This window comes from Triticum urartu, chromosome 1A (assembly GCF_056163025.1).
Source record: "Triticum urartu cultivar PI428250 chromosome 1A, HENAU_Tu73, whole genome shotgun sequence".
Classification (NCBI taxonomy): domain Eukaryota; kingdom Viridiplantae; phylum Streptophyta; class Magnoliopsida; order Poales; family Poaceae; genus Triticum; species Triticum urartu.
Window position 1 is genome coordinate 552,441,311 of NC_141873.1, and position 26,482 is coordinate 552,467,792.

General features: G+C 45.4%; 1 protein-coding gene, 1 long non-coding RNA gene and 1 pseudogene across 2 annotated transcripts; 1 reads left to right on the forward strand and 2 right to left on the reverse strand.

The window, feature by feature from the left end:
• Positions 1–2,128: 2,128 nt before the first annotated feature.
• LOC147992596 (protein FAR1-RELATED SEQUENCE 5-like) lies at positions 2,129–2,829 on the reverse strand. The gene is made up of 2 exons (XM_087539082.1): positions 2,576–2,829; positions 2,129–2,474 (listed from the first exon to the last, which is right to left on the reverse strand). Exons 1-2 carry the CDS (start codon positions 2,827–2,829, stop codon positions 2,129–2,131), a joined length of 600 nt encoding a protein of 199 aa, XP_087395208.1.
• A 3,426-nt stretch (positions 2,830–6,255) lies between these two features.
• On the forward strand, positions 6,256–7,347 carry LOC125538764 (uncharacterized; annotated as a pseudogene).
• Positions 7,348–10,368: 3,021 nt separating this feature from the next.
• LOC125538775 (uncharacterized) lies at positions 10,369–14,232 on the reverse strand. Its single transcript, XR_007296510.2, has 5 exons — positions 13,759–14,232; positions 12,843–12,900; positions 12,321–12,639; positions 11,210–11,280; positions 10,369–10,645 (listed from the first exon to the last, which is right to left on the reverse strand). It is a non-coding gene; the product is annotated as an uncharacterized LOC125538775 (long non-coding RNA).
• Positions 14,233–26,482: the final 12,250 nt, after the last annotated feature.

Sequence of the window (26,482 nt, forward strand, 5' to 3'; positions counted from 1 at the left end):
TTCCTGTGTCCAAGTGGCACTTCGTTCTCATCGAGCATGACCACTCTTTCTGCAGATGGTACCTTTATTTGAGCTCTTTTGTCACTTTTCATAGCCGCAGAAATATTCTTCCTACCCTTTGTTTCAGAGTAGAGCGGCAGTTTCATCGTCTGCTCCTGCCGTTGCTGCAATAATTGGTCAACATCCTGCTTGCATTGGTTTGCTTGAGCAGCTATCTGGAGCTTTTCAGCTTCATAATAATGAAGGTCATCTTCAATTTCAGCATCTTCTTCAACCATCCTTTCGTCAGCATCCGCTCGATTTGCTGAATGTATTGCATCAAGCTCTTCCACGAGCCTCTTGAGAACATAGAAGGTTCTGTCATATGGTTGGTCACATCTCATCGCTTTCTTGTTAACCATCAAATTTAGCTGCAGCAAGGTGTCTTGCTTCGATAGTCTTGAGCTGCCATCCGATGCAGTTGTGTTGTAGTCCCTTGTATCAAATGTTGGTTGTGATCTTGCAGTCTTTGTGTATCTTTTTAGGATATACTTGTGTGGAAATTTGTCAGGCTTCAGGTAGTCTAGTATGTTCATGATGTGAAGGCAGAATAGGCCTGCATTTTGTGATGAATGCAGAATTAAATATCTTTGTGAGCCAGCAATGAGTTTCATATTTTTTTGATATGATACTACTACTTTAGCTATTTAATGAGTTTGTTTTTCTCTCACCTGTGTGTGTCCAATGCTTGCATTCACACTCGTATATTTCATTCTTTGGGCCAGCTACAACCTGGAATTCATGCTTTGACCAGGAAAATCTTCTTCATCATCATGGCCAACCTTGTTGTGGTAGTACACAAGGTACTTAGTGGGCTCTGCTGTAGGTTTTGCGCTAAATAGCGTGGCTTTTCTCATCCTAGTCCTCATCTTGGTGTACACGTCTCTCGTGTACTTGATAGACATGTCTTCCTCGTAGCCGTAAGCTGTTTTTGTCACAGGATTGGTCTGCACATGTCAAAAAATAAGATTTCAGTCGAAGCAAAGTCATGGGTTTCATTTTTTAAAATTCAAAGTGCACATGTTGAAGGAAAACACAATATGATGGTTTTTTGTCTTCATACCATGTTGGTCATTGTCTGCTCGTTCTCCTTCTGCATCCGAGTTTGTATGCAAGCATTTACCCGCCTAGCAAACTTGTGCAGGTTCTGGGTCCCCTTGACAAACCCTTTCTTGAGCACGTGGTTCATGCTCTCGCTTTGTTGTGTGGAAGTCATTCTAGCACAGAAAATGTTCTTGTAATATGCTGAAATCCACATTTTCCTATCACTCCACAGCTGTATCATCATTTGGTCTTTCTCCAGGTTGTACTTGTGCATGAGTTCAGCCCAGGCAGCTTCAAACTCCGTTGGCATCAGCGGCTAGTTTAATATAGCTGTGAACTCCTCTTTGAATGTTTTATACTTTTTGTACAGCAACGTGAGGTCTTCCCTGTACTTCTTCATGATGTGCCAATGGGACGGTGTTTGGAAATGATTGTGGTATAGCTTTCGCCATCGACAGTCACTGGTCTGCATGAATTAAAAAAATGAAACTTGCTTCTTTTTGCACTGATGGTGAACTTATGTTGTACAAGTACTTGAACTTCACATGTAGCAGTACGACTATCTAAAAATGTCACATGTATTTTTTTCTTACAACAGTGTTCTTTAACTTCTGTGGTACCAGTGCTTGACTTCACATGTAGCAGTAGGACTACCTAGTAGTGTCACACTCAAAATTTTCTTAAAGCAGTGTTCTTGAACTTACGTGGTACCAGTGGTTGAACTTCACATAAATAACTATATTTTTCTGAACATGTTACATATATTTTTTCTTACACCTTTTGTCCTTTGAACTTCTATGATTCCTGTATTTGAACTTCACATTCATAACTAATTTTTTCCTAAACATTTGATAGGTAATTTTGCTTTCTTTGTACTGTTAGTTGGACTTCTGTGCTAACATTGGTTGAACTGCTTGCTTTACATTATTTCAGATAAAACCAAATATACCCAGTACAGACCCATAGGCTGAAAAGATGATGAAACTTGTAGAGTTTTTTTGAACCCACCTGTTAGAATGCAAGTTGGGTGCTTGTTGTTCATGCACTATACAAATGTATCGAACAGCCACTTGAATGACTTTGCATCTTCGTCTCTGATCAGGGCAACAACAAATATTGTTGACTGCAAGTGATGGTTTGTTCCAACAAACACTCCCAGAGGCATATGAAACCTGTTGGTCTTGTAAGTTGTGTTGAATGTTATGCAATCACCAAAGTCTTGATACGCTCCTCGGCAGCTTGCATTGGACCAGAAAATGTTTTTAATTGACTTGTCCTTGTCTACTTGTATGTCATAGAAAAACTCATCATTGATTGCCTTCATGTATTTGAAGAATGAAACAAGTTTCAATACATCATCCAAATCATCTTTCCTTGAATTCATGGCTTTCCTGCAAATTACATGCAAACATGCATTTGTTATTTTTGCTAGCAAAGGGTTATGACTTAGGATGCTATGTACATTGCAGTATGTGGATGTTTGAATACTTACTGGTTTAGTAGGTCTCGTCCGGTCATGCTTAGGAAGTAGCTCCCATCTTCATTTTCAGACAGCATGGACATGATTGTTGTGTGCTTGACATCATGGTACTGCAGGAGCTTTACGTACTCCAAAATAGTGGGGTCATAATTCTTGCGTGAGTGCAAGAATACCAGCATGTCGTCAGTTTGCATGAGTTGGTGATTATGATTGTACTCAATGTCCACTGCCACGCATGTGTTATCCTCCTGCACCTTCACCCTCATTATTGCTTTGCAGCCTGTCCTCTGCGATGTTTTGTTTCGCTGCCTGTCAGCCTCTGAAACAGAAGTTGTGTGTTTTCCTTAGAACGCGCAAACAAAATACTTGTGATTGTCATTCCCTCCCGTCTTCCTAATTCCAAAATGGCGTATCTGTTATAAAATTCCCTTGCTTTCTCTACATCTTGGAATCGCATCTTTAGTCTTCGTATTAGATAATCCGGGAGATCCGACATCTGCAGAAAAAGAAAAAATAATCCAAACGGCACGTTAAAATGCAGTCTATGAATGTCTTATCATGGAGGGAGCAGAAAATTTGCAGATAATACAAGATGCGTATATAAATATTTTTGTTTCACTTACGTGCGTGTATGATCGCAACTCCACCGGAGTCTGATGCTGTCCCTCTGGGATGGGACACGGCGGAGTAATCGTAGCAGGATGCAGGAGTGGATCACGAGGAGTACGGAGGGCTGAAGATGGCCTCTCTCTTGTTTGTGTCTTTTTTGCTTGAGGTGGTTGTGGAGGTATTGCCATCCTAGTATTGGTTTGCTCTTTTGTTTTGTGAAGCAATCCATATACCTTATGTCCCGTACAATTCTGACTTGTAGCAGTAGCAGCAGGATCCAACAGTGGTAGTGTGCAGAGCACTCTCCTCCGTGTGTGTGTGTTCCTGTTGGATTTGTCCTGGGATCATGTTTAGTTGCTTCGCTTTGCCATTGATGAGGCACACCAGCATAACCTCCAGAGTTACACGCAGGACTTGAGCTAACCCCTCCTCCATGGGCGTGCTTTGGAGTCTGCTGGTGGATACAAAGAATCCGCGGGGGATTTCCGGCGTCACCCAATTAGGTGGAGGCACAAAGTTGTGCGGATAGTGCTGTGACCCAGCATCTTGGAAGTTTCCATGTGTTTCGGGTGTCATCCATTTTTGGACTAGAGCAGGTTGGCAATGATGTTGGTGCGTTTGTGGTGTGACCCATTGAGTGGGTGGTGCAACGCGTACAGGCTTAGGATTGTGTACTTGGTGCTGGGAACTTCTAAGCTTCTTCATTCGTCTCTCGTCTTGCTGACATAAAAGAAAAAAAATGTTTATTAGCACACAAGTTAGATCTGCCTATACCTTTGTAACTGAACTTAGCATTATTTGCAGCCCGAACTTCTGATATAAAAGTGGTGTTCATGTACATATTTTTCCCCTAGGACAGGCATCACACTCTTAACTGAGCTGAGCATCTGCCAATACTTTTGTACCTGAACTTAGCACCCTTCATAGAATGAACCTCACATTCTGTTAATTCTACACTATATGATTACTTATATGTACCTGAACTGAGCACTGTCGACACCCTGAACTTCTTGTTTGCAAAGGGGAAATACTGTCTATAGTAAAAAAAAGACTGAACCTTCATGACTTTGAATGCTTGAACCACTAGTGCATACCAACCTGACCTTCATGTGATCATATGTATCTCTTTTCCTTTTATTTTTTGCACACAACCAACTACGTACCGACCTGAACTCTAGCACACTTACTAGTTGAACTTCATATGGGTTTTCACATGTGAATGCAGGCAAGGGTTCTTCTGTTTGTAGCCTGGACGGAGGCTCACTTACTAGTTGAACTTCACATGGCTTTTCACATGTGAATGCAGGTAGATTTTCTATTGTTTTGTAGCCTGGACTGAGGCTCACACACTGCCAGAACTTCACATGGCTTTTCACACTACCAGAACTTCACATGGCTATAAGAAAATAATAGGCAGAAGGGAGTTCAACCATACCCTGGCTAGAAGTTCGGCCAACCTTTTTCCAGCAGTAGATAGGCCACCTTGAGAGCAATTCGTCGGGGAGCTAGGAGAGGAATTGCATGGCAATCCTTGTCTTGCAAAGGGCGCGAAGTTCATCTGCACGAAGAAAGAAGGTCAGGCAAGGCAAGATTGAAGGAGAAGGCAAGCAGAGTGAGGAAGTTCATCTACCTTTAGTAGATTTGAAGGCGTCGCTGATGCGGCCTCCGCCGCCGAGATGCTTCCTTAGCCGTGACGTTCACCGTAGCTTGCGTCGGGGCCGTCATCTGCTCTTCTAATCCGCTGGGCGGTGAGGATGGACCGAGGAGGAGGCTTCCGGAAGTCCATGGCGACCGTTCGTCTCAGAAATCCGGCGGCTTCGCCGGCTCCAGGCAACGCGGGCTCCCTCGCGCCCGCGTCCGCCGTCGCTCGCTCACCCGCGCCTGCTGTTGGAGAGGAGGTGGCAACGGAGGGGTGGCGCCGGATCCGGTCGGCGAGGAGCTTGAGATGGAGGGGAGGCGCCGGATCCGGCCGGCGAGGAGCTGGAGAGGGCGGCGAACAACGGGGGGGCGGGGATCGAGGGTAGGAGCCGCGAGGAGGGGGGCTGGGGCGGCTCGGATCGGGATGGGGGGGTCTGGTGGATCTTGTCAGGGCGGCCTCGGGATCCCGTTGGTCGGGCCGGCGGCACTTCAGGAGTTCGGGAGGGCCCTGTCGGGCCCTTATAGGGGCTGCTGTGATCCAAATAACTATTCTAATCCTGGGATTAGAATAGTGTTGTCCCATGCAACAATCTTGTGGATGTAGCAATCATAGCCACATGTTGAGCTTGGGATCTGGTCCAAAACTTTCCCCTGTTAGCATTTCTTGTATTTTAGGTATCACTAACTTATTTCCTCTTATAGCATATATACGCTACGGCGGTTTTGCCTAGGGCGCACATAAAAAGGTGGTTTGAGCCACAAAAGTAGATGGCATGGCGACAAGTCAGGAAAAACCAAACTTGACATCTCAGGCCCTGTACAATGAAAGGTGCTTAGGGGAGGTGATTAAAGAAATAAACTATATTTTTCTTAAGCACCAGTGCTTATTTGTACAGGAGAGACGCTTCCTGTAGAAATAGGCGCCGGTGTTTCAAAAACCCCGGTTTATTTTTCTAAGCATCTCTCGAAGCACCTCCCATTGTACAAGGCCTCATGCAACTAAAACCCGGAAAAGTAGGGACATTAAAAAATATTTAAATTAGAAAGATCTGTTTAAAAAATAGAAATGAAGATGTGATTCGAGGGATATATGTGGGAAAAATGCATGCAATATTTGAAACCAAGAAATGTGGGAAATACTAGAGTCTAGAGGTAAGTAAATGAACACTATGGATGATCTATGAATTTACTGAGATGAACAAAGGATGTGGACAAGGTCCACGTACACAGCGGACCAAACGACATGGTTTTCTCATCCCTTGGAACCAAACGACACGTTCGAGTTTTCTTGTTTGAAAGGGTCAGCGCACCTCCTCTAATATTTTCGCTCCTATATATGGGCCGGCCCTGGTACGGCGCTATATTCCCGATGCTTCGAGCCCCTTCCCCAAGCATTATCCAGAATATTCCGACTCCTCGAACCGTGTTCGTCCCTCTACAAATACCCTCTGCTCGGCCGTCAACAACAGAATCCCAACATAAGGTCAACAACCACCTAGATCGATCTCTCCCAATCTCTGCCACGGATCAATGGCGTTCTTTGGCTACGACCCATACGACTACGGCTATGGCTACCCCGCCTCGCCCTACAGCTACGATCCCTACTACCACCGCCCCGCTGCCGCCGATGCCTTCTTCCACGACGCCGAGGAGCTCATGCGGCTGTTGCTGCGCCTCGACGGCGTGCGTGGCGCCCGGGAGTACCGGAGGCGGGTCACCAGGCGCGTGCTCGCGCTCCAGGACGCTGTTGACGCGCTCGAGGACGCCCCTGCGGTGGTGACCGCCGATGCGCCGGAAGTTCAGGATGCAGAGGAAGAAGCAGAGAGCGGGATGGAGCCGGATCTGCCGGTTGAGGACAATACTGCGTCGGATTTTCTGGTTGCCGAGGCAACCGACACCGCGGCGATGGAGGATAATGCGGCGAGTCCCGTCGTCGTCGACGAGGCCGGGCAGACCGAGACCGAACTGGTGGCGGAAGGCGAGAAGGCCTCGGAGGCGGAAGGCGAGTGGGAGATGGTGGCGACGGGGGACAGCGACGTCTTCACCGGCGAGGAGGACCCTGCACCACCCAAAGCCCAGCAGCAGCAAGAACAGGCACAGGAGGAGAAGAAGACAGTGACCACCAACAGGCTGGACGCGAAGAAACTGATGGAGATGGTGACGGCGCTGTGCGAACAGAGCGCGCAGCAGTGCGCGCTCATCGGGGCCCTGGCCGAGCGGGTGGACACGCTGGAGGAGGCCGACCGGCGCAGGCGGAGGAACAAGAAGATCAAAGGATGGCAAGAAGAACACAAGTAGCTTCTACAGCGACTAATACGATAAATTGCTTCTAGCATGAGGCTTCGATTGGATTTTTTTTCATTAGCTTTTAGTAATCTTTTGTTTCAATTCCGTTGATTGTGTGAACAAACTTAGATTATGTCGGCAAATTTCATTACAGTTTGCTAAGTCTCAGTCGATTTAGACTTCATTATGTCTTAGCTGATGTAATATTCCACTGATCTTGCACTGAGATTCATACAAAAAAATTATTTTCAGTTTTTTTTCTCTGCATATACTATATGGCGCCTGCTAGGTGTCATCCGGATGATGCTAGTGGGAAATAAGCCGCCTCACCCACCGTTGATTTGAGTCAATATGGTATGGTTTGGGCCGCTGGATTCGCTGAGACTCGACCATGCCATGACTTCAAACCCAACTTGCACGTCTCCCCGCAGCCTCCAGACAGCAACGCATTGTCACACACACGTAACTCTACCCAGAGCAGCACTTCGCCGGCGAGCACCAGCTGCAACCCTCAGGCTGCAGCGACCACAGTAGCTCGTCACCTCACAACAAAACGGCCGAGGAGCTTGGCATACATTGACCACGTCAGTAGCGCCGACGAGCTCCGAGGTTGCAGCAACGCCTCTACTGTGATCACCCCTTCAGGCACCATTTGATGCTCCATTACTGCACCGGCGATGCTCCGACCATCCGCATATGCTCCATTGCAGCGCCGATGATGCTTCGACGACTCGGCGATGCTCTGTTGCAGCACCGGCGGTGTTCCCACGGCCCGATGATGCTCCATTGCACCACCAGTGATGCTCCGTTGCAGCGCAATGATGTTTCGGCAGTCTGACAAATGCTTTATTGGAGCACCGGCGATGTTCCGGTAGCCCGACGATGCTCCATCACAACGTCGGTGATGCTCCATTGCAGCGCCGGTGATGTTCTGGTAGTCCGACAAATGCTTCATTCCAGCACCGGCGATGTCCCGACAGCCCGACGATGCTCCATCGAGCGTCAGTGATGCTCGGTTGCAGCGCCGGTGATGTTCCGGCAGTCCAAAAAATGCTTCATTGGAGCACCGGCAATTTCCCGGCAGCCCGACGATGCTCCATCGCAGTGCTGGTGATGTTCCGGCAGTCCGACAAATGCTTCATCGGAGCACTGGCGATGTCCCGGCAGTCCGACGATGCACCATCAGGGCGCCGATGATGCTCGGTTGCAGCACCGGTGATGTTCTGGCAGTCCGACAAATGCTTCATTGCGGCACCGGCGATGTCCCGGTAGCCCCAACGATGCTCCATCGCAGCGTCGGTAATGCAACATTGCCGGAGATATTTCGGCAGTCCAGCGAGTGTTTCATCATAGCACCGATGAAGCTCCATTGTAGCTCCATCCCACATCGTGCAGCTCGATGGAGCTCCATCAGAGCACGTGCGACCCCTTGCAGCAAGGATGATACTGCAACCTGGTGACCACGTTGACGCCCTCTCGCAGCACGCCTTGCACGCGGTAGCGCCACCATCGCAGCCCCGGCGGCCTTCGCAGCCCTGCGCTCACCCACGATAGGCTTGCAGCAAAAGCCTTAGGCCGTCTTACAAACGCCGATCAGGAGGAGGAGGAGACGGGTCACACAGAGCTAGCAGAAGCCATGGCGTTCGTGTGGAAAAGAAAGTACGAGCGGGAGGAAGAAGCACGTGAGGATAAGATTTGTTGAGGAGAAAGATGCGGTACGTGGTGCTGGGCAGTTCACCGAGCCATGCACAACGTGAGTGGACGCATGGCATGCAGACGAGGCGGCTGATTTCTCTCCTAGAAATCAGCCAGATGGATTTAAGCGTTTTCCATATACTATATGCACTTGACTGAAATTTAGTTAAGTCTCAATCGACTGAGACCTATACACACCCATTTCATTAGTTTCAATTGAGTTGTCTGATGCTTGAGCTTTCAAAATTGGAACACATCTATGGCTAGATGTCTGTATTCAATTTGATTTTTTGATGAGTTTTTTTTTTCCAGTTCAGTTTTGCAATCTTCAATAATATACAGTATAAAAAAGTGTACATCTTTTACAAGTTGGGACACTTGTATACACACAAGCCTAAAAAGTACCTCTCTGTCCTAATCTCTATCTCATCTTTAATCTTATTACTGTGTATCTAACGGGGGGGGGGGGGGGGGGGGGGGGATCATCTCCATATGTAAACGAATGTCAAAATGAGGGTGAGGTTTAGCAGTGTTGGCACTGAACATCACACAGCAGCAGGCTTCGGGCTCTGGGTTCCGAGGTTCAGCCCATGTGTAAGCCGGCGGATTGGTAGTTGTTCGACATCTTGGGCAGCTTGATCACCGCGAGCACTCCGGCTGCCAGCGAGAAGACCGAGGCCAGGGCGAAGGCAGGGACGTTCCCTCCCCCCAAAAGCTTGTCCCATGGACTTGCTCCGAGTGACACTACTATCTGCAAAGTAGAATGCGGTCGACAGTCGTAAAGGTCAGGACATGTTCAGCGACTATGCATGACACAAGAGATCATTCTAGGTATAAGGGTCAACCTGAGGAGCGAAAATGGCGAGATTCAGAACTCCAGTAGCCAAACCTGGACATGGGCAGACATTCTCAGTTGAGAAGAACAACTGAAACATACTGTAACAAAGCAAACACCATTTAAATTTAAAGAAAGCTGCATGCATGGTGTGAAAGATTGACTCATTGCTTTTTGTGTAAGCCATGCTTCCTACTTTCATGTTGTGAATATGTTCCCTACAACATATATTTTTCTCTTCATCTCAATATTATTATGCTTCCATTGCCTATCATGTATGTTGTGATAGATCAAATCGTTGCTTCGTGGTGTGCAGATGCTTTGCGCCGAACAATGCCAACCACGCACTACACCACAGCACGGATGCAACAACATGTATTCTGCCGGGAGAATGCACTAAAGACGGCAGATAAACTGCCGGGAGGAAATTTCTCCCGGCAGATAGAACTGCCACAAACACGGCTGCCAGGGATTACTTGTCCCGGCAGTTTGTCTGTCTATTTTATTTGCCGGCAGTTATGTTCCTCCAGGCAGATTGATCATGACACGGGAACTAGTCACCGGCAATTAATCTGCTGGCAGAAACATGTTAACCCGGCAGTTAACATGCCATCACATTGATTTCACTAAAAAAAATTCTACGCAGCTTATCCATAATTTAATATACATTCAGTATGTTCGGACAATTAGGACAGATATCACAGCTCATATATACTTAGTTTTCAATCAAAGTTACATAATAGCCACATCCAAAACCTTAAGCTTCATTTGATAAGCGACCAAATACATGTTTCTGGATGCATTAAGGATGTTGTGCCACAAAAGAAAAAATGGACATGTTTCTAGATGTGCTACACATCCAAAATGAGCATACATCAGCTTATGTGCTGAAACAAACACCAAATGAGTAAAAAAAAAACCAAGTATGGACGCCTTGCAGATCTTGCCAAACCTCCAACACTTCAAGATCTTGTCAAGCCTTCATGAGATGTGTTCAAGGCTTTCTTTATAATGTTGAGCTGAAAAAAGTAAAGTGAGATTCCAGGTTAGTCCAAAGTGCATCTGCATGCTAAATAATCACTTGCTAAATATAAATATGCGACTAATAAAGGCACAATCTAGTGCTTCTATCTATCAGCAAAAGAACGACTCTTATGAGAAGAGGAGGCGCAGCTCGGCAGCAGCACCACCACCATCAGCATAGCGTGTAGAGGAGGGTCAGCAAAGATGATGACAGGAAAAGAAGTAGCATCAGCAGCAACACAGGATCAGTCTGTCCACTCGCCATTTTATTTGTTTCTTCTTATTCATGCTTGAAGAAAATGAAGTCTTGGACCAATTTAGGAATAGATAGCTGCACATAGAACATCCCCTAACACATGATATAACCAATTTTTCTTCTACTTCCCTATGTAACATACGAAGAACTCAAAACTACAATTCAGATATGTTTCAAGAAACTCATGTCCATGAATGTTTCATTTACATCATTCACTTGTCGTCCATCAACCGAAATCAGAACTTCAACATTATTTCATATATGTGGAAGAGCTATACAGTAATAGAGCATGAAAAAAGTGTACCACACTGTATGTACATCTGTGACAGCAGATCCAACATTGCTCCTGTCAAAATTCTGAAGCCCTAAAATTATCTGTACGTGGACAGGCAATAATCACTATCAGAGTTCATCAAAAGGAGTACACTGCAGCAATGAAATTTATTAATAAACAATGAACTATAATTATTACCAACTAATAACATGTTCTTGAACACGTTTCAAATGGCCAACCTAGAGTACATGCACATATATATGTTTGTTAACCTTTTGGCTACATAGCACATTAATAACTTCCATGAGATAATGAACATTTCGAGACCTTATCACCTCATTATTTCTTCTAACACTCTGCTCTTTTTCATCCATCACGCCCACTGCCATTGCATCTTCTAATCAGTCATCCATGTCACTTTATCCTCCCTGGGTCACTTATAATTTGGACTTGTTGTCCTATATTTTTTGGACAATGTATGTGGCTCAGATATGCAAAACACTATCAGTTCAACTATTTTCCATCGGCAGCATATTAAATCTAAATCATGGAATGGTCCTCTGTAACTCTAACAGCCAACATAAAACTTTTTTCTAATAATAAGATATTACAATAACTTTCAGTCCAGTTCTCACTATTGTCGGATTATCCGTTTATATACCTACTACTGTAGGATTATCTGTTTATACGTGAGTTAATCGGTAGCAAAAATGGCTGAGCGATGCGGGTTTTTCTTTTGCTCCACCCTGAGACTGAGTGATGCGTTTTTTCTGTTTTTTTGTTTGATTTCACGAGGGCCTTAGAGCGCCGCGTGCAAGCAACGGGCCATCAGCAAATTGCACCAATACTGACTGCTTGGCTAGCTAGTTGTCCTTTGCTCGAACAGATGGGCACGCTACAATATTTTGGCGCCGCTGAGGATCGGCTACATGGGCCAGATCAAGGGGGCACAGATATGCTCGAGGGGGCGGGACCAGAACTCGAGGGGACGGGGGCGTCGGGCCTCCCATGTGGCAGCCGGTAGCCTGACCGGGCAGATCAAGGCAGATGAACTCTCTAGAAATTCATTGGGGAAGAACAAGCTTCAAATTGAACCAGACAACACAACAGTGAAGTAAAGAATAAAGGAGATGCATATGACCTGAACATGACTCAGACCAGAGTACTAGCCACCGCATCATAGTGCATTAGGCTCAAATAGGAGCTCTACTGCAGACATATATCCACCCCTGTAATCTTGCTGCTCGTCAGATCCGTACACATCCTCTCCCCCACATGCACATAACAGATAACACAGTGTAATTGTTCAAAATATTAGACATTATTTGTAAGGAGAAAATTGGATAAAGAACTTGCCTTGGATTGAGCAACGTGCTCAAAGTAGAGGTACTTGAAGTAGAGGAAAGACCAAGTCAAAATGTCATCAAAGGCGACTAACATGCGAGCACCTATCTACTTCACTACAGTTCAAATGAACCATTATAAGATAGTACAAATTATATCAAAACTAAAGAACCAGGGGACTGTACAACAAACAATTGAAGGTAAAAAAGTTACATCCTAAATAATATGCATAGGAGACAAATCAAATGGAACAAATAAACACAGCAAAAACATAGAAATAGTATCACTTAGCAATAGCCAAGAGAAATATGAATATTACCTCCTCAGTTTGCTTGTGGTCGCGTTGCTTCTTTTGCCACAGACTTATCAACTTACAGCTGCAAACATAGAAGCATATTGTTAAGCAATCAACCATGATAGGTAAATTTAATCTTAAGAACAGAAGCTTTGCATGGCCATGTGCTACATCATCCATGAGAATATAGTTATCTATATAATAAAAAATAACATTTGTTCTGTCCACAAATCAGATTTCACAAAAAAAACAAGCTACTACTTTGAGGAATCAAACAATTTAGCTAGGTGGACAGAGCAAGCGGGCTGAAGGCTTAAAATAACTAGTTTTGTTTCATCTCAAATTAAAATGAGCTCTGAAGGTCGACTAAAAAACTTAGCCAGGTGTTAACAACTCTAAGGTATGCACTTGTTAATCACCAATTGTCATTGTCCTTGGATCTAAAGGCCTGCTATAATCATCTATGACATGCCGTTCAGTGCTTTGACTTCTCTAAATTACCCAGAAAGAAGTTTTCAAACCATCTACATAACAATCCGCAAGATACTACGCTTATTTATACACAGTATAATACCCGATAAATTCAGTACAAGTAACATTTTTTGAAGGAGTGAGTAAAAGTAGCATTGCTTAGATTCTAGTTGTACATTGCTAGTTGATTATCAATTTTAAATGGTGAGAAAAAGTCATCCTAGTGGACAATTTTAGTTGATTATCAAGATACTACGCTTCAACTAGTTGCCAAATTTCTTGAGAGGTAAACTGGACCTGTTTGACCAGTAGGCTGGAAAGGAATTCCTAATTGTAACATCGCCTTAAAAAATGCACTGTAAATAAATCAAAGATTATAACGATAGTAAGACAAAACGTGGGAGAGCTACCATCATAAACAAGTTCAGCGTAAACATCAGTAACAAAAAAAATCAGGACAGAAGTCTACCATCGGGAGAGGATGTTGAGGAGGCAGAGCTTCTCGCGGGAGGGGACGGACTTCCCGCTGCATGGGGGAGAGAACGTGGAGGAGGCGGCCCCGTTCGCTGCTGGGGTGACAAGTCCTTGGGAGAGGAAGATCACGGAGTACAGTTGTAGCGATGGAGCATTCTGCAGAGGAGCGTGGTCGGCGGTGGAGTGGCTCGGCCACGGGTCCGGTCAGCGGCGGCTTAGATCTATGTCAGTTGGGTGCTCGGCCCTCGGTGGCGCTGCAGACTGCAGTGGAGTGTTGGGGGCGAAGGCGGCAGTGGCCACGCCAGGGTGGAGGGTGGTTGGCGGTGGTTGGGGCGCAGGCGGGGTATGCGGTGGTTGGCGGCGGCAGCGGCGGCGAGGGCACGTCGCGATTGGGGGTGATGGCGGTCGAGTGAGGGCAGGACGAGTCGATTTGGGGTGATTTGGAGGATGGGTCGATTTGAGAGATTGGGGCCGCGTTTTTTTATTTTTGGAAGGGTACGTGCCGAAATTTTAGCCTCTCGCGGGCTTGCCTTTGCTTGCGTGCGCTTCGGCCCAGAACATTTTTCTTTATCATCAGTACAGACACAGGCGCTCATATACACGCGCATACACTCACCCCTATGAACGCACACACACCCTACCCCTATGAGCACCTTCGAGAGACTGAGTCGGCATATCATCTTGAGATTTACGAAGCCACCGTAGGCGCCTCGTCGTCGACGGGAACGTCTCCTCCCACTGAAAGCGCATCGCCGAAAATCCTAAAATAAATTCACGAATAATGCGAGCACCAAAATTTGAACCCTGGTGGATTGGGGATACCACTGTCCGCCTAACCATCTCAACCACGACAGGTTGATTCGCGGCCCAGAACATTTTGGTGTGGCGCCAAAGACATTGTCCCCGGCAGAAAATGGGCCGTGCTTTACTTCTTCCGGCAGAAAATAAGCCCTTGTACGTGGACACACTTCCCGGCAGTTTCTGTGCCCCTGTTGTTAAAGTTCTAACCGGCAGTTTTTCTGACCTGAAGTATTTCTACTGGCAATAACGAGCTTCCCGGCAGATCTTTTACTCTTATTCACATACTTCTCCCGGCAGTTAATAGCCCCCAATTAAGTGTTATGGTGTAGTGACGTATCACTAGTTTCTTAAGCATGTCATATTGTCCCCTCCTCACTATGTTGCCGGTGTCGATCTCAAGGCAGTGGAGGAGGTGGTGGAGACAAGGGGGAGACCGCGATTAAGGCCGCCCTTGAGGATGGCGTTTTCCTAAGTACTCCACCGACTAAACAACATGGACGCATTGCGGCACATGCTAGGGTGTGTGAGCTCTAGCTCACGCAACCATGAAACCAAGTGGTCAATCGGTTACATCGGCAGCCCTGCTGCTTGCTCTCACCACAATGGCGACAACTTTCATTGGTGATCCTTCGCCTACACATTCCCTATTGTGCAGCCGCGGCCCAAGAGAATGCCCTCACTTCCTAGACACCTTAGTCTCTTAGACATGGACCTTGGATAAGATTAATTTTTTCTGTTTTAATTGTATTAGGCTTTTATGTGGATTCGTTTGAAAACAATCTAGTTGGTACCGTGGAAACCATTTTATGCTTGAGTGGAAGCATATTTAATTGTTGACCATTGATGCAAATTTCCTTTCAATGGAAACAAATTTTCTGGTCGCCAGAAACAAACTCTTGCTTCATTGAAGATACAGAGTAAACGTTTATAGTGGGCACATATTTCCTAATGAATTTCTGTTAGACAAAAACTACTTTGGCTATTGTTGAAGCAAAATATATTGAGTTTATGGGAGCACATATGTGGGAAATAGATCGAGTTAAGAAAACAAAAGTATCAATCCCGGAAGGTATCATAGATGGAAGCACTAAATCAGAAGCAAATTGGAATCAATTTTTTTTGAAACTGGAATCATATTTATTCCATTAACCAAAGAGCTCAGCAGAATCGCTGGCTACCAAGTTTTGCACAAAATCAGGGGTACCATTTGGCCATAAAGCTGGGAATGATGGCCCTGCCCCTGCACCATACTTCGCTAGAGCGTCGGCAACTTTATTACATGCTCTTGGGCAAAAAGTAATGTGGAAAAAAAATAAAATTTAGCCGAGTAAAATATTTAATCTCCTTGAAGATAACACCATTTATCGCCATATCTTCGTCGTCTGACCAAAGCGCTTGCACAAGCTGGGATGCATCTGTTTCAACATGGACTTCTGATATACCCCATGCCTGGGCAGCCTGCAAGCTCTCAAGACACGCCATTGCCTCTGCATATGTAGAGGGACTTAGACGTGCAGCATGTATCCCTCGCCTGCCCCAAGCGCATGTCCTTGACTGTCACGGACAATGAAACCCCATCCTCCTGTTGCTAGGGCGTTCTACTATTTCTTGTATCCCACCACACCCAGAGCATTCTACTGTTTCTTGTATCCCACCACACCCAGAGTCTTTTGTCCTCTAGCAGTGATAGGATTCTGGTGACTAGCTCCTTCGCACCCACCTCATCAAGAAACTAAATTCTAGTTTGCTCCAACTGCAACTCCCTCCATGTTCACATGTTTACATCTTAAGAAAATGCACGCCCCATCCTCATTATTACGCCCACAAACTGGGCAAAGTGTATCCACTTCCATGCCCCGCCGAGAAATACTCAGACGGTGCGGAAGGCTATTGTGAGCAAGTCTCTACAAAAACTGCTTAACTCTCTCAGGGCATTGGATCTTCCAGATTGATCTCCATTTAAATTGGAATCAAACTTTGATTGCGTGCAATCTGAGGGCTTCATGTTTCAGGATTAATTAGTGAGGGTGTCGTGCATACTAATTAACCGGAAGCAGTTATTAGGAAGCAATAAAAGAACCATGCATGGCCTAGTACTAGATCCAACGGCCATCTTACATCTCATTCTAGTGCTTCCCTTTATATTTATCTCACATCCCACCTTAGAGCAACTCCAACAGGTCCCTTAGAAATCTTCCCATGAAAGTAGTTTTTTGGCCTTCCCGTAAAACATAAAGGAAGTTTTTCGAAAGTAACTTCTATCAGTTCCCTAATATTCTTCCCATAAATGCATTTGTTTACTTTTAATTAAAAAAGTAGATAATTGGTGGGACCCACCGGTCAGTGACACCGGCAGGAGGTGCTATGGCCACTGGTGAGGCTATGGCGGCGGGCGCAAGCGGTGGTGCGGGCGCAGGGGCGGAGGTCGGTGACGTCGGCGGGCGACGGCTCGGGCAAGGCGGCGGCAGCGGTTGGTGTTACTGTGCGGGCGATAGCGGCGTGTTTACTTTCCGGTGAAGTTCCGACGGGGCGGCAGCGTTCCTGTGGTCGGCGTGCGGAAGTTTCAGGTGGTTGCAATCCCGCCAAAGAGATATGGGAAGACCGTCTTCTCATAAATCAGCGGGGAGAAAAGACCTCTTTACGGGATCCTCTAAAGATAAAGCTAGTTTACGGGACTGTCAAAAAGGTTTTTGCCCCAACTTCGCATAAACGGCGGTTATTTTAGATACTAGATCATTGATGGCGCGCGTTGCTGCGCCCGTCATTTTGGCACTATAATGTTAACCATCATGATCTAACAGCCAAAAAACTGTCACATACAAGACCCGATGATAAAAAACACTTAGTGTGTGATAAGGCTGGAAAATGGTTCAGTGGCGCGCGTTGTTGTGTCTTCTACAATACGCGATAAAAATTCCAGAAAATATATGAAAAGTCGGTCGGTATAAATACTATATGGAACCAACACTATTTAGTTATTACTAAGAAGCCCGTAATGCAAAAGAACCGGGCATTGGCCAACAAAATTAGTAACCAATGAGGTTATGTTTGAACATGTAGTTCAAACCAGGTGTTATCCCAACAAATGTGAAGCTATGAAAGATTAAAGACAACAAATTGCAAGAGGGGTTCAAGTTTACGTTAGAGTTAGCTTTGGATAATCTATACTGCTATTAAAAGAGCAAACATGAATCCTTCTAAAGTCACACCACAAAGTGTACACAGAAGCATCAGAGGCGTTTGATCAATCCCACTAAATCACATCCGACGTTCTATATTATATTATATTATACTACTATTAAAAGAGTAAACATAAATCCTCCTAAAGTCACATCACAAAGTGTACACAGAAGCACCAGAGGCGTTTGATCAATCCCACTAAATCACATCCGATGTTCTATATTACATCAAAGGTCTGCCACACCAATCAACGCTCAGGATTAAATGTTCTGCCAGGGCAGACGCCCACGTCCTACTTCTCCCACGATCTACCTCACGCAAAGAAGCCGCCGCACAACAGGCCACCCCGCACAAGGAAACAGCACGTCCAATTCGCATGGACTTGCTCGACTATATGGAAAGAAATCTGCTAAATTAGGGGGGGATCAATCCAGGCGTCCGGCTTGACGTGCGCCATCGCTGCTCGCTGCCCTGCGCAGACGTCAAGGCACCGGACGACGACCGCGATGACGAGCTCTTCGCCAGCACAAGTGCAACCGCCGAGTCACCCGACGACGGCCACGACGACGAGCTCTTCGCCATCACAGGCGCAGCCGCCGAGGCGCCCGTCCACGGCCGCGCTGACGAGCTCGTCGCCAACACAGGTGCATGCTCTTCAGTATGTAACTGACCTCACCTGAAAGCCTTGCCAATCTGCATATAGCTCGTCCAATGCTTTAGTTACAAGTAATATGAACACAAATAAAGACACACCCAGAAAGAGACCTAGATGAATGGCATTACCAACTACTACATCATATTGCATTATTCCTTCAGGTACAGTTGTATGATAACATTCTTGACATTCACAGGGTTAAAGGACTGTATGGTCCCGACCACTCCCGACGGGACGCTCACCCCGTGCCAGGATATAAGCAACACCCAACACTTGGGTGATGATCAGTACCCAAGCACCCGATTCAGTTTTGTTGCTCAAATATTGAATTGTGTCATTGATTGCAGACCCTAAAGAAGTAAAAAGGGCAGAGGGATAGAGAGCAGTATGCACAAAATAGGGATGAGATTAATAAGATACGGCGTGAGGTCTATAAACAGAAGAAAATTGCCGCAGCCGATATCAATGGGGCACACACCCAGCTGGCTGTATCACAAGGTAATGATGATCAACTTCATGATATATGGCCCAGTTTTATTGCTATATAATGATCTATGATCTGTTCTTCTAGACCGTAATGAGATAAAGAATCAAATGGAAAGGGAGCGGTATGCACAAAATAGAGAGGACATTTTAAAGCGACAACGTCCAACCCGCGAGCAAAATAAGCATATTGCTGCCGTCCTTGATGGCAGTAACATTGTAACACAGGTGCCGGCTACCGGACAATCGGCAGTCACACAACTGCAGAACATAACATGTGCAGGTGGTGCAGTCACTGGATTGTTGCTCAACTGCTAAACTGTGTCATGAATTGCAGAGCCTAACGAAATAAAAAGGCAAAGGGATAGAGAGCGGTACTGTAGTTGGTCCTATCCTGAATCTCTCATCAAGGCAGAGATGAGTGGACGTTCCAAAAGCACTTGTACGGTTTGTAGTTAGTCCTACCACCCCATCTTCTCAAATAAGATTGTTTTTCTTTTTATTTGTGGCTTGTGATGCTAATACTTTTTCATTTCTTGGTGCCACAGCTAAAAGCCTGGATGATTTATCAAATATGCATCCAAGCACATGGAATTAAAATCCGGTAAGTGGAATGCTCTAAATGTTACAACAGTTTTCATTTTTCTGTATATAAATGAGGTCATCTTCTATTATAAAATTTTCATATTAGATGGCTGCAGGATAAGTATTGCATCATAAACAAAAATAGGAAAGTAAATGTATAGGCTCGAAAACAGTTTGGATTTTACAAGAGAAGATCTACTAAAGTACATTCAGGTAGAATCAATTGCAGAGCTAGGATTTGCAAGCAGGTTTGTCCTCATCTAAAAAAAATCCCTGTATCCCTCCCGGTTTGAACAGATTATGTGCAAACTTTATATATATGTATGTGCTCATCAGTGAAATGTCTCAAACTATGCTTTGATGTGAGACCAGTCAAACACTTACACAGTGTAATTACATAAACATGTTGCCATATGCAGAGTGTAAATGTAGGTTTACTGGTAAACGCCAAACTAAGACCTAAAAAGTACTATATCAGGACCAGATTTAAATAGGTTTTAAGATAGCCAAAGTGTACCGTACAGTCACACATACTTTGTAGTGGCCTCGAGAACGCTTCAAGGAGGGGGTAATATCGACCCCCCCACGTGTTGAAGCTATCGGGAGGGGTATATATCGACAACGACGACACTACATCTATGTCCCTCGACGACCCTCGTTCCCGATAAAAAAAAGGAGGAAGAAGAAAAAAAAAGAGGAGAAGAAAGAATAGAGGAGATCTCCTCTATTCTTTCTTCTCCTCTTTTTTTTCTTCTTTCTCTTCTTTTTTTATCCTCTTCTTTCTCTCATGTTCGAGAGGATCGCCGAGGGGTCGGGAGGTTTCCTAGTGTCAAAGGATTCAACAAAACCATGTCTTCGTCATTAGGCGAAAGTAACAGGTGCATGATGGTACGAAGCTCTCCAAAATTATTTTGGAACGGAGTCCTAGATAGGATAATTCGCTTTTTGGTACAAAGTTCAGCAAGAACCTTCCAAATATCGTTATTTGGAAGGCCTTTGCTGAAATTCATACAAAAAGGCAAATTATCCTATCCGGGACACCATTCCAAAATAACTTTGGAGGACTTCGTCATGCCCTGGTTACTTTTGGCTAATGATGAAGCCATGGATTTCTTCAATACTTTGACACTAGGAAATCTCTCTCTCGACCCCTCGGCGATCCTCGACCCCTCGAACCCTCGACGACCCTAGAACCCTCGACCCCTCGGTGATCCTCTTCTTCCTTTCATGTTCGAGAGGATCGCCGAGGGGTCGGGAGGTTGCCTAGTGTCAAAGGATTCAACAAAACCATGTCTTCATCATTAGGCGAAAGTAGCAGGTGCATGATGGTACGAAGCTCTCCAAAGTTATTTTGGAACGGAGTCCTAGATAGGATAATTCGCTTTTTGGTACAAAGTTTAGCAAGAACCTTCCAAATATCGTTATTTGGAAGGCCTTTGCTGAAATTCATACAAAAAGGCAAATTATCCTATCCGGGACACCATTCCAAAATAACTTTGGAGGACTTCTTCATGCCCTGGTTACTTCTGGCTAATGATGAAGCCATGGATTTCTTCAATACTTTGACACTAGGAAATCTCTCTCTCTCGACCCCTCGGCGATCCTCAACCCCTCGAACCCTCGACGACCCTGGAACCCTCGACCCCTCGGCGATCCTCTTCTTCCTCTCATGTTCGAGAGGATCGCCGAGGGGTCGGGAGGTTGCCTAGTGTCAAAGGATTCAACAAAACCATGTCTTCATCATTAGGCGAAAGTAACAGGTGCATGATGGTACGAAGCTCTCCAAAGTTATTTTGGAACGGAGTCCTAGATAGGATAATTCGCTTTTTGGTACAAAGTTCAGCAAGAACCTTCCAAATATCGTTATTTGGAAGGCCTTTGCTGAAATTCATACAAAAAGGCAAATTATCCTATCCGGGACACCATTCCAAAATAACTTTGGAGGACTTCGTCATGCCCTGGTTACTTCCGGCTAATGATGAAGCCATGGATTTCTTCAATACTTTGACACTAGGAAACCTCTCTCGACCCCTCGGCGATCCTCGACCCCTCGAACCCTCGACGACCCTGGAACCCTCGACCCCTAGACGACCCTGGAAACCTCGACCCTTGATCCCTCGACCCTATAGAACCCTCGAACCCTTGACCCTGAAACCCTCGACCCTTGACCCCTTAACGACCCTTGACCCTCTACCCTAGTTCCCGACCCTCGACCCCTCGGCGATCCTCGACACCCTCGTTCCCGATAAAAAATCCTTTCTTCTTCTCCTCTTCTTTTTTTTCTTTTTTCTTCTTCTTATTTATTTCTCCTCTTCTTCCTCTCCTCTTCTTCTTTCTAAGTCCTGCTTATATACACAGAGTATTGGTCCCGGTTCGTACCCCTCTCGACCCCTCGTCCCTCTCTTGACCCCTCGACGACCCTCGTCCCTGATAACATTTTTTTTCTCCCCTCGACCCCTCTCGACCTCTCGTCCCCCTCTCGACCCCTCATCATCATCTATCACCCCCCTCGTTTTCTTTAGCATATATCCATGAACAAAAAAATAATTCATATATAGAAAAAAATGCTATATGAACACATACATATGAGCATATACAGAGAGCATGTACATAGCCAAATCCATATACAGAGAGCATATACATACATACATACATACATATGAGCATATACATACATACATAGCCAAATCCAAATACATATGAGCATATACATATACACATATGAAAAAATTTATCACACACAGAGAGCAGCGGCGGCGGCGGTGATGGTCAGAGCGACAGGGATCGATGGGAAGGGGGGAGCTCACTGGGGGCACGACGGGGAGGAGGCCGGGGACGGGGAAGGAGGCCGGCGACGACGCGGGGGAGGCCGGCGACGCGGCGCGGGGCGACGGGGAGGGGGCCGGAGATGGCGCACGCAGCGACGAGGAGGAGGCTGGCGACGGCGCACGCAGCAACGGGGAGAAGGCCTGCGGCGGCGCGGGGCGACGGCGACGGGGGGCGGGCGACGGCGGGCTCGGGGCGGCGACGACGACGACGAACGGCCTGGCGGCGTCGGGAGGGAATGGGAGCGGTTGGCGAAATTTTCACAAGTGCTACCTTATATACCCAGAGCAATGGTCCCGATTCGTGCCATGAACCGGGACGAATGCCTACCTATGGTCCCGGTTGGTGCCACCAACCGGGACCAAAGGTCTCTTTTCAGCAGTCGAAAGGGCGGGAAGAAGAGGCCTTTGGTCCCGGTTGGTGGCTCGAACCGGGACCATAGGGGGGCAATCGTCCCGGTTGGTGCCACGAACCGGTACCAATGCCCCCCTATGGTCCCGGTTGGTGCCTCCAACCGGGACCAATGGCCTTGTGCTGGCGCTGGCGCGGCCGAAAGTTTAGTCCCACTTCGCTAGCTGAAGGGCGCCGGCACTTGTTTATAAGCGCTGGTGTGCCTCCCCATTCGAGCTCCTCCCTTATGCAGGCTTTCGGGCCTAAACTTGCTACTGCCTGTGGGCCTATTGGGCCTTCTGCGGGCCTGAATCCTGGCCCATGTAGGGTTTCTAGTCGTATTCAGGCCGTGGAGCCCCAGTAGGTGGCATTTTTTGGTTTTTTCTTTTTTATTTCTACATTTTTTTGGTTTTTTATTTTTTTATTTCTACTTAAAACTAAATACTTACAGTTTTTCAGTGATTTCTTTTTGCTTTTAGGTCACAAAAATTATAGACTTTCTGTTAGTGCCATTAGTTTTAAATTTTGAATAGTTTAAATTTGAATTTTTAAAAATTTGTGTGAATCACTAGTTTAGGAATAACTTTACTATAAAAATAGATTTTTTTCTATTTATTTTTTATTTATACTTACAACTAAATACTTATAGTTTTTTAGTGATTTCTTTTTGATTTTAGGTCACAAAAATTATAAACTTTCTGTTAGTGCCATTAGTTTTAAAATTTTGAATAGTTTAAATTTGTATTTTTTAAAATTTGTGTGAATCACTAGTTTATGAATAACTTTACTATAAAAATATTTTTTTTTCTTTTTTGTTATTTATTTTTTATTTATACTTACAATTAAATACTTATAGTTTGATTTTAGGTCACAAAAATTATATTCTTTTTGCTATTGAAGAATATTATAGTTTTATTTTAGTTGATCATAACATAATATTTTAATTGATTGTTTTTATTTTCATAAAAGTTTTGTAGTTCATTCTGTTTGCTATTAATTCATTCTTTGAGCTAAATGACCCTGAAATTGAAAGGCATTTAAAATAAACTCTGAAAAGGTTGAAAGTTGGCATGGTATCATCATTTCACCCACATAGCATGTTCCAAAAAGTAGAGAGGGTTACGACAAAAACTTGATGCACTTCGTGTACAAAATGGACAATCACTTTCGAAGTATCAAAGTTTCGGACAATAACTGCGCCACATCATTGGCTAGGACGAATGGTTCGTCTCTGTACCCAAGATTGTTTAGATCCACTGTTGTCATACCGTACTGTGGGTCTACCTATACCCCGCCTCCTGACATATTGATCCATTTGCCTCAACACATAAAACCTTGAACCATAAGACATGAAAGCATTTCAAATGAACTCTGAAAAAGTTGAAAGTTGGGATGGTATCATAATTTCACCCACATAGCATGTGCATGTACAAAACGGACAATGGTAGCAAGTTCGTGTGTTACAAAGTTGGCATGATACATGGTATCATCATAATAGTTGCGGGAGAAAGTCTTCACTTTTTCTTCGCTTGTGTCATTTGCTTATTGCGCCGTAACCATGGATAATCTTTATTGTTTATCAGGATGCTTGGGTCAGCCTTGACATTGAAGGGAGGAATTTCATGAAACTTTTCATAATCTTCAGGCATGTTTGTCTTGCCGTCCACTCCCAGGATGTCCCTTTTTCCTGAAAGAACTATGTGGCGCTTTGGCTCATCGTATGATGTATCCGCTTCCTTATCTTTTCTTTTTCTCGGTTTGGTAGACATGTCCTTCACATAGATAACCTGTGCCACATCATTGGCTAGGACAAACGGTTCGTCAGTGTACCCAAGATTTTTCAGATCCACTGTTGTCATTCCGTACTGTGGGTCTACCTGTACCCCTCTGCCTAACAGATTGACCCATTTGCACTTAAACAAAGGGACCTTAAAATCAGGTCCGTAGTCAAGTTCCCATATGTCCCCTATGTAACCATAATATGTGTCCTTTCCGCTCTCGGTTGTTGCATCAAAGCGGACACCGCTGTTTTGGTTGGTGCTCTTTTGATCTTGGGCGATCGTGTAAAATGTATTCCCATTTATCTCGTATCCTTTGTAAGTTAATACAGTCAAAGATGGTCCCCTAGACAACAAGTACAACTCATCACAAACAGTGTTGTCACCTCTGAGACGTGTTTCCAACCAACTGCTGAAAGTCCTGATGTGTTCACATGTAATCCAGTCGTCGCACTGCTCCGGGTGTTTGGAGCGCAGACTGTTCTTGTGTTCATCGACATACGGGGTCACCAAGGTAGAGTTCTGTAGAACTGTGTAGTATGCTTGAGACCAAGAATATCCGTCCCTGCATATTATTGAGTCTCTTCCAAGAGTGCCTTTTCCAGTCAGTCTCCCCTCATACCGCGATTTAGGGAGACCTATCTTCTTAAGGCCAGGAATGAAGTCAACGCAAAACCCGATAACATCCTTTGTTTGATGGCCCATGGAGATGCTTCCTTCTGGCCTAGCGCGGTTACGGACATATTTCTTTAGGACTCCCATGAACCTCTCAAAGGGGAACATATTGTGTAGAAATACGGGCCCCAGGATGACAATCTCGTCGACTAGATGAACTAGGACGTGCGTCATGATATTGAAGAAGGATGGTGGGAACACCAGCTCAAAACTGACAAGACATTGTGCCACATCACTCCTTAGCCTTGGTATGATTTCTGGATCGATCACCTTCTGAGAGATTGCATTGAGGAATGCACATAGCTTCATAATGGCTAATCGGACGTTTTCCGGTAGAAGCCCCCTCAATGCAACCAGAAGTAGTTGCGTCATAATCACGTGGCAGTCATGAGACTTTAGGTTCTGAAACTTTTTCTCTGGCATATTTATTATTCCCTTTATATTCGACGAGAAGCCAGTCGTGACCTTCATACTGAGCAGGCATTCAAAGAAGATTTCTTTCTTTTCTTTCGTAAGAGCGTAGCTGGCAGGACCTTTATACTGCTTCGGAGGCATGCCATCTTTTTCGTGCAAACGTTGCAGGTCCTCCTGTGCCTCAGGTGTATCTTTTGTCTTTCCATACACGCCCAAGAAGCCTAGCAGGTTCACGCAAAGGTTCTTCGTCACGTGCATCACGTCGATTGAGGAGCGGACCTCTAGGTCTTTCCATTAGGGTAGGTCCCAAAATACAGATTTCTTCTTCCACATGGGTGCGTGTCCCTCAGCGTCATTCGGAACAACTAGTCCACCGGGACCCTTTCCAAAGATTACATAGTGTAAATCATTGACCATAGCAAGCACGTGATCACCGGTGCGCATGGCGGGCTTCTTCCGGTGATCTGCCTCGCCTTTGAAATGCTTGCCTTTCTTTCGACATTGATGGTTGGTCGGAAGAAATCGACGATGGCCCAGGTACACATTCTTCCTGCATTTGTCCAGGTATATACTTTCAGTGTCATCTAAACAGTGCGTGCATGCGTGGTATCCTTTGTTTGTCTGTCCTGAAAGGTTACTGAGAGCGGGCCAATCGTTGATGGTCACGAACAGCAACGCCTTAAGGTTAAATTCCTCCTGTATGTGCTCATCCCACGTACGTACACCGTTTTCATTCCACAGCTGTAAAAGTTCTTCAACTAATGGCCTTAGGTACACATCAATTTCGTTGCTGGGTTGCTTAGGGCCTTGGATGAGAACTGGCATCATAATGAACTTCCGCTTCATGCACATCCAAGGAGGAAGGTTATACATACATAGAGTCACGGGGCAGGTGCTGTGATTGCTGCTCTGCTCCCCGAAAGGATTAATGC

Excerpts from the sequence above, each read along its gene's own strand:
- LOC147992596 (XM_087539082.1), bottom strand. The coding sequence starts at position 2,829 with ATGAGGGTGAAGGTGCAGGAGGATAACACATGCGTGGCAGTGGACATT. Across the intron at positions 2,475-2,575 it reads GGACGAGACCTACTAAACCA|GAAAGCCATGAATTCAAGGA; the intron begins GTAAGTATTCAA and ends TGTAATTTGCAG.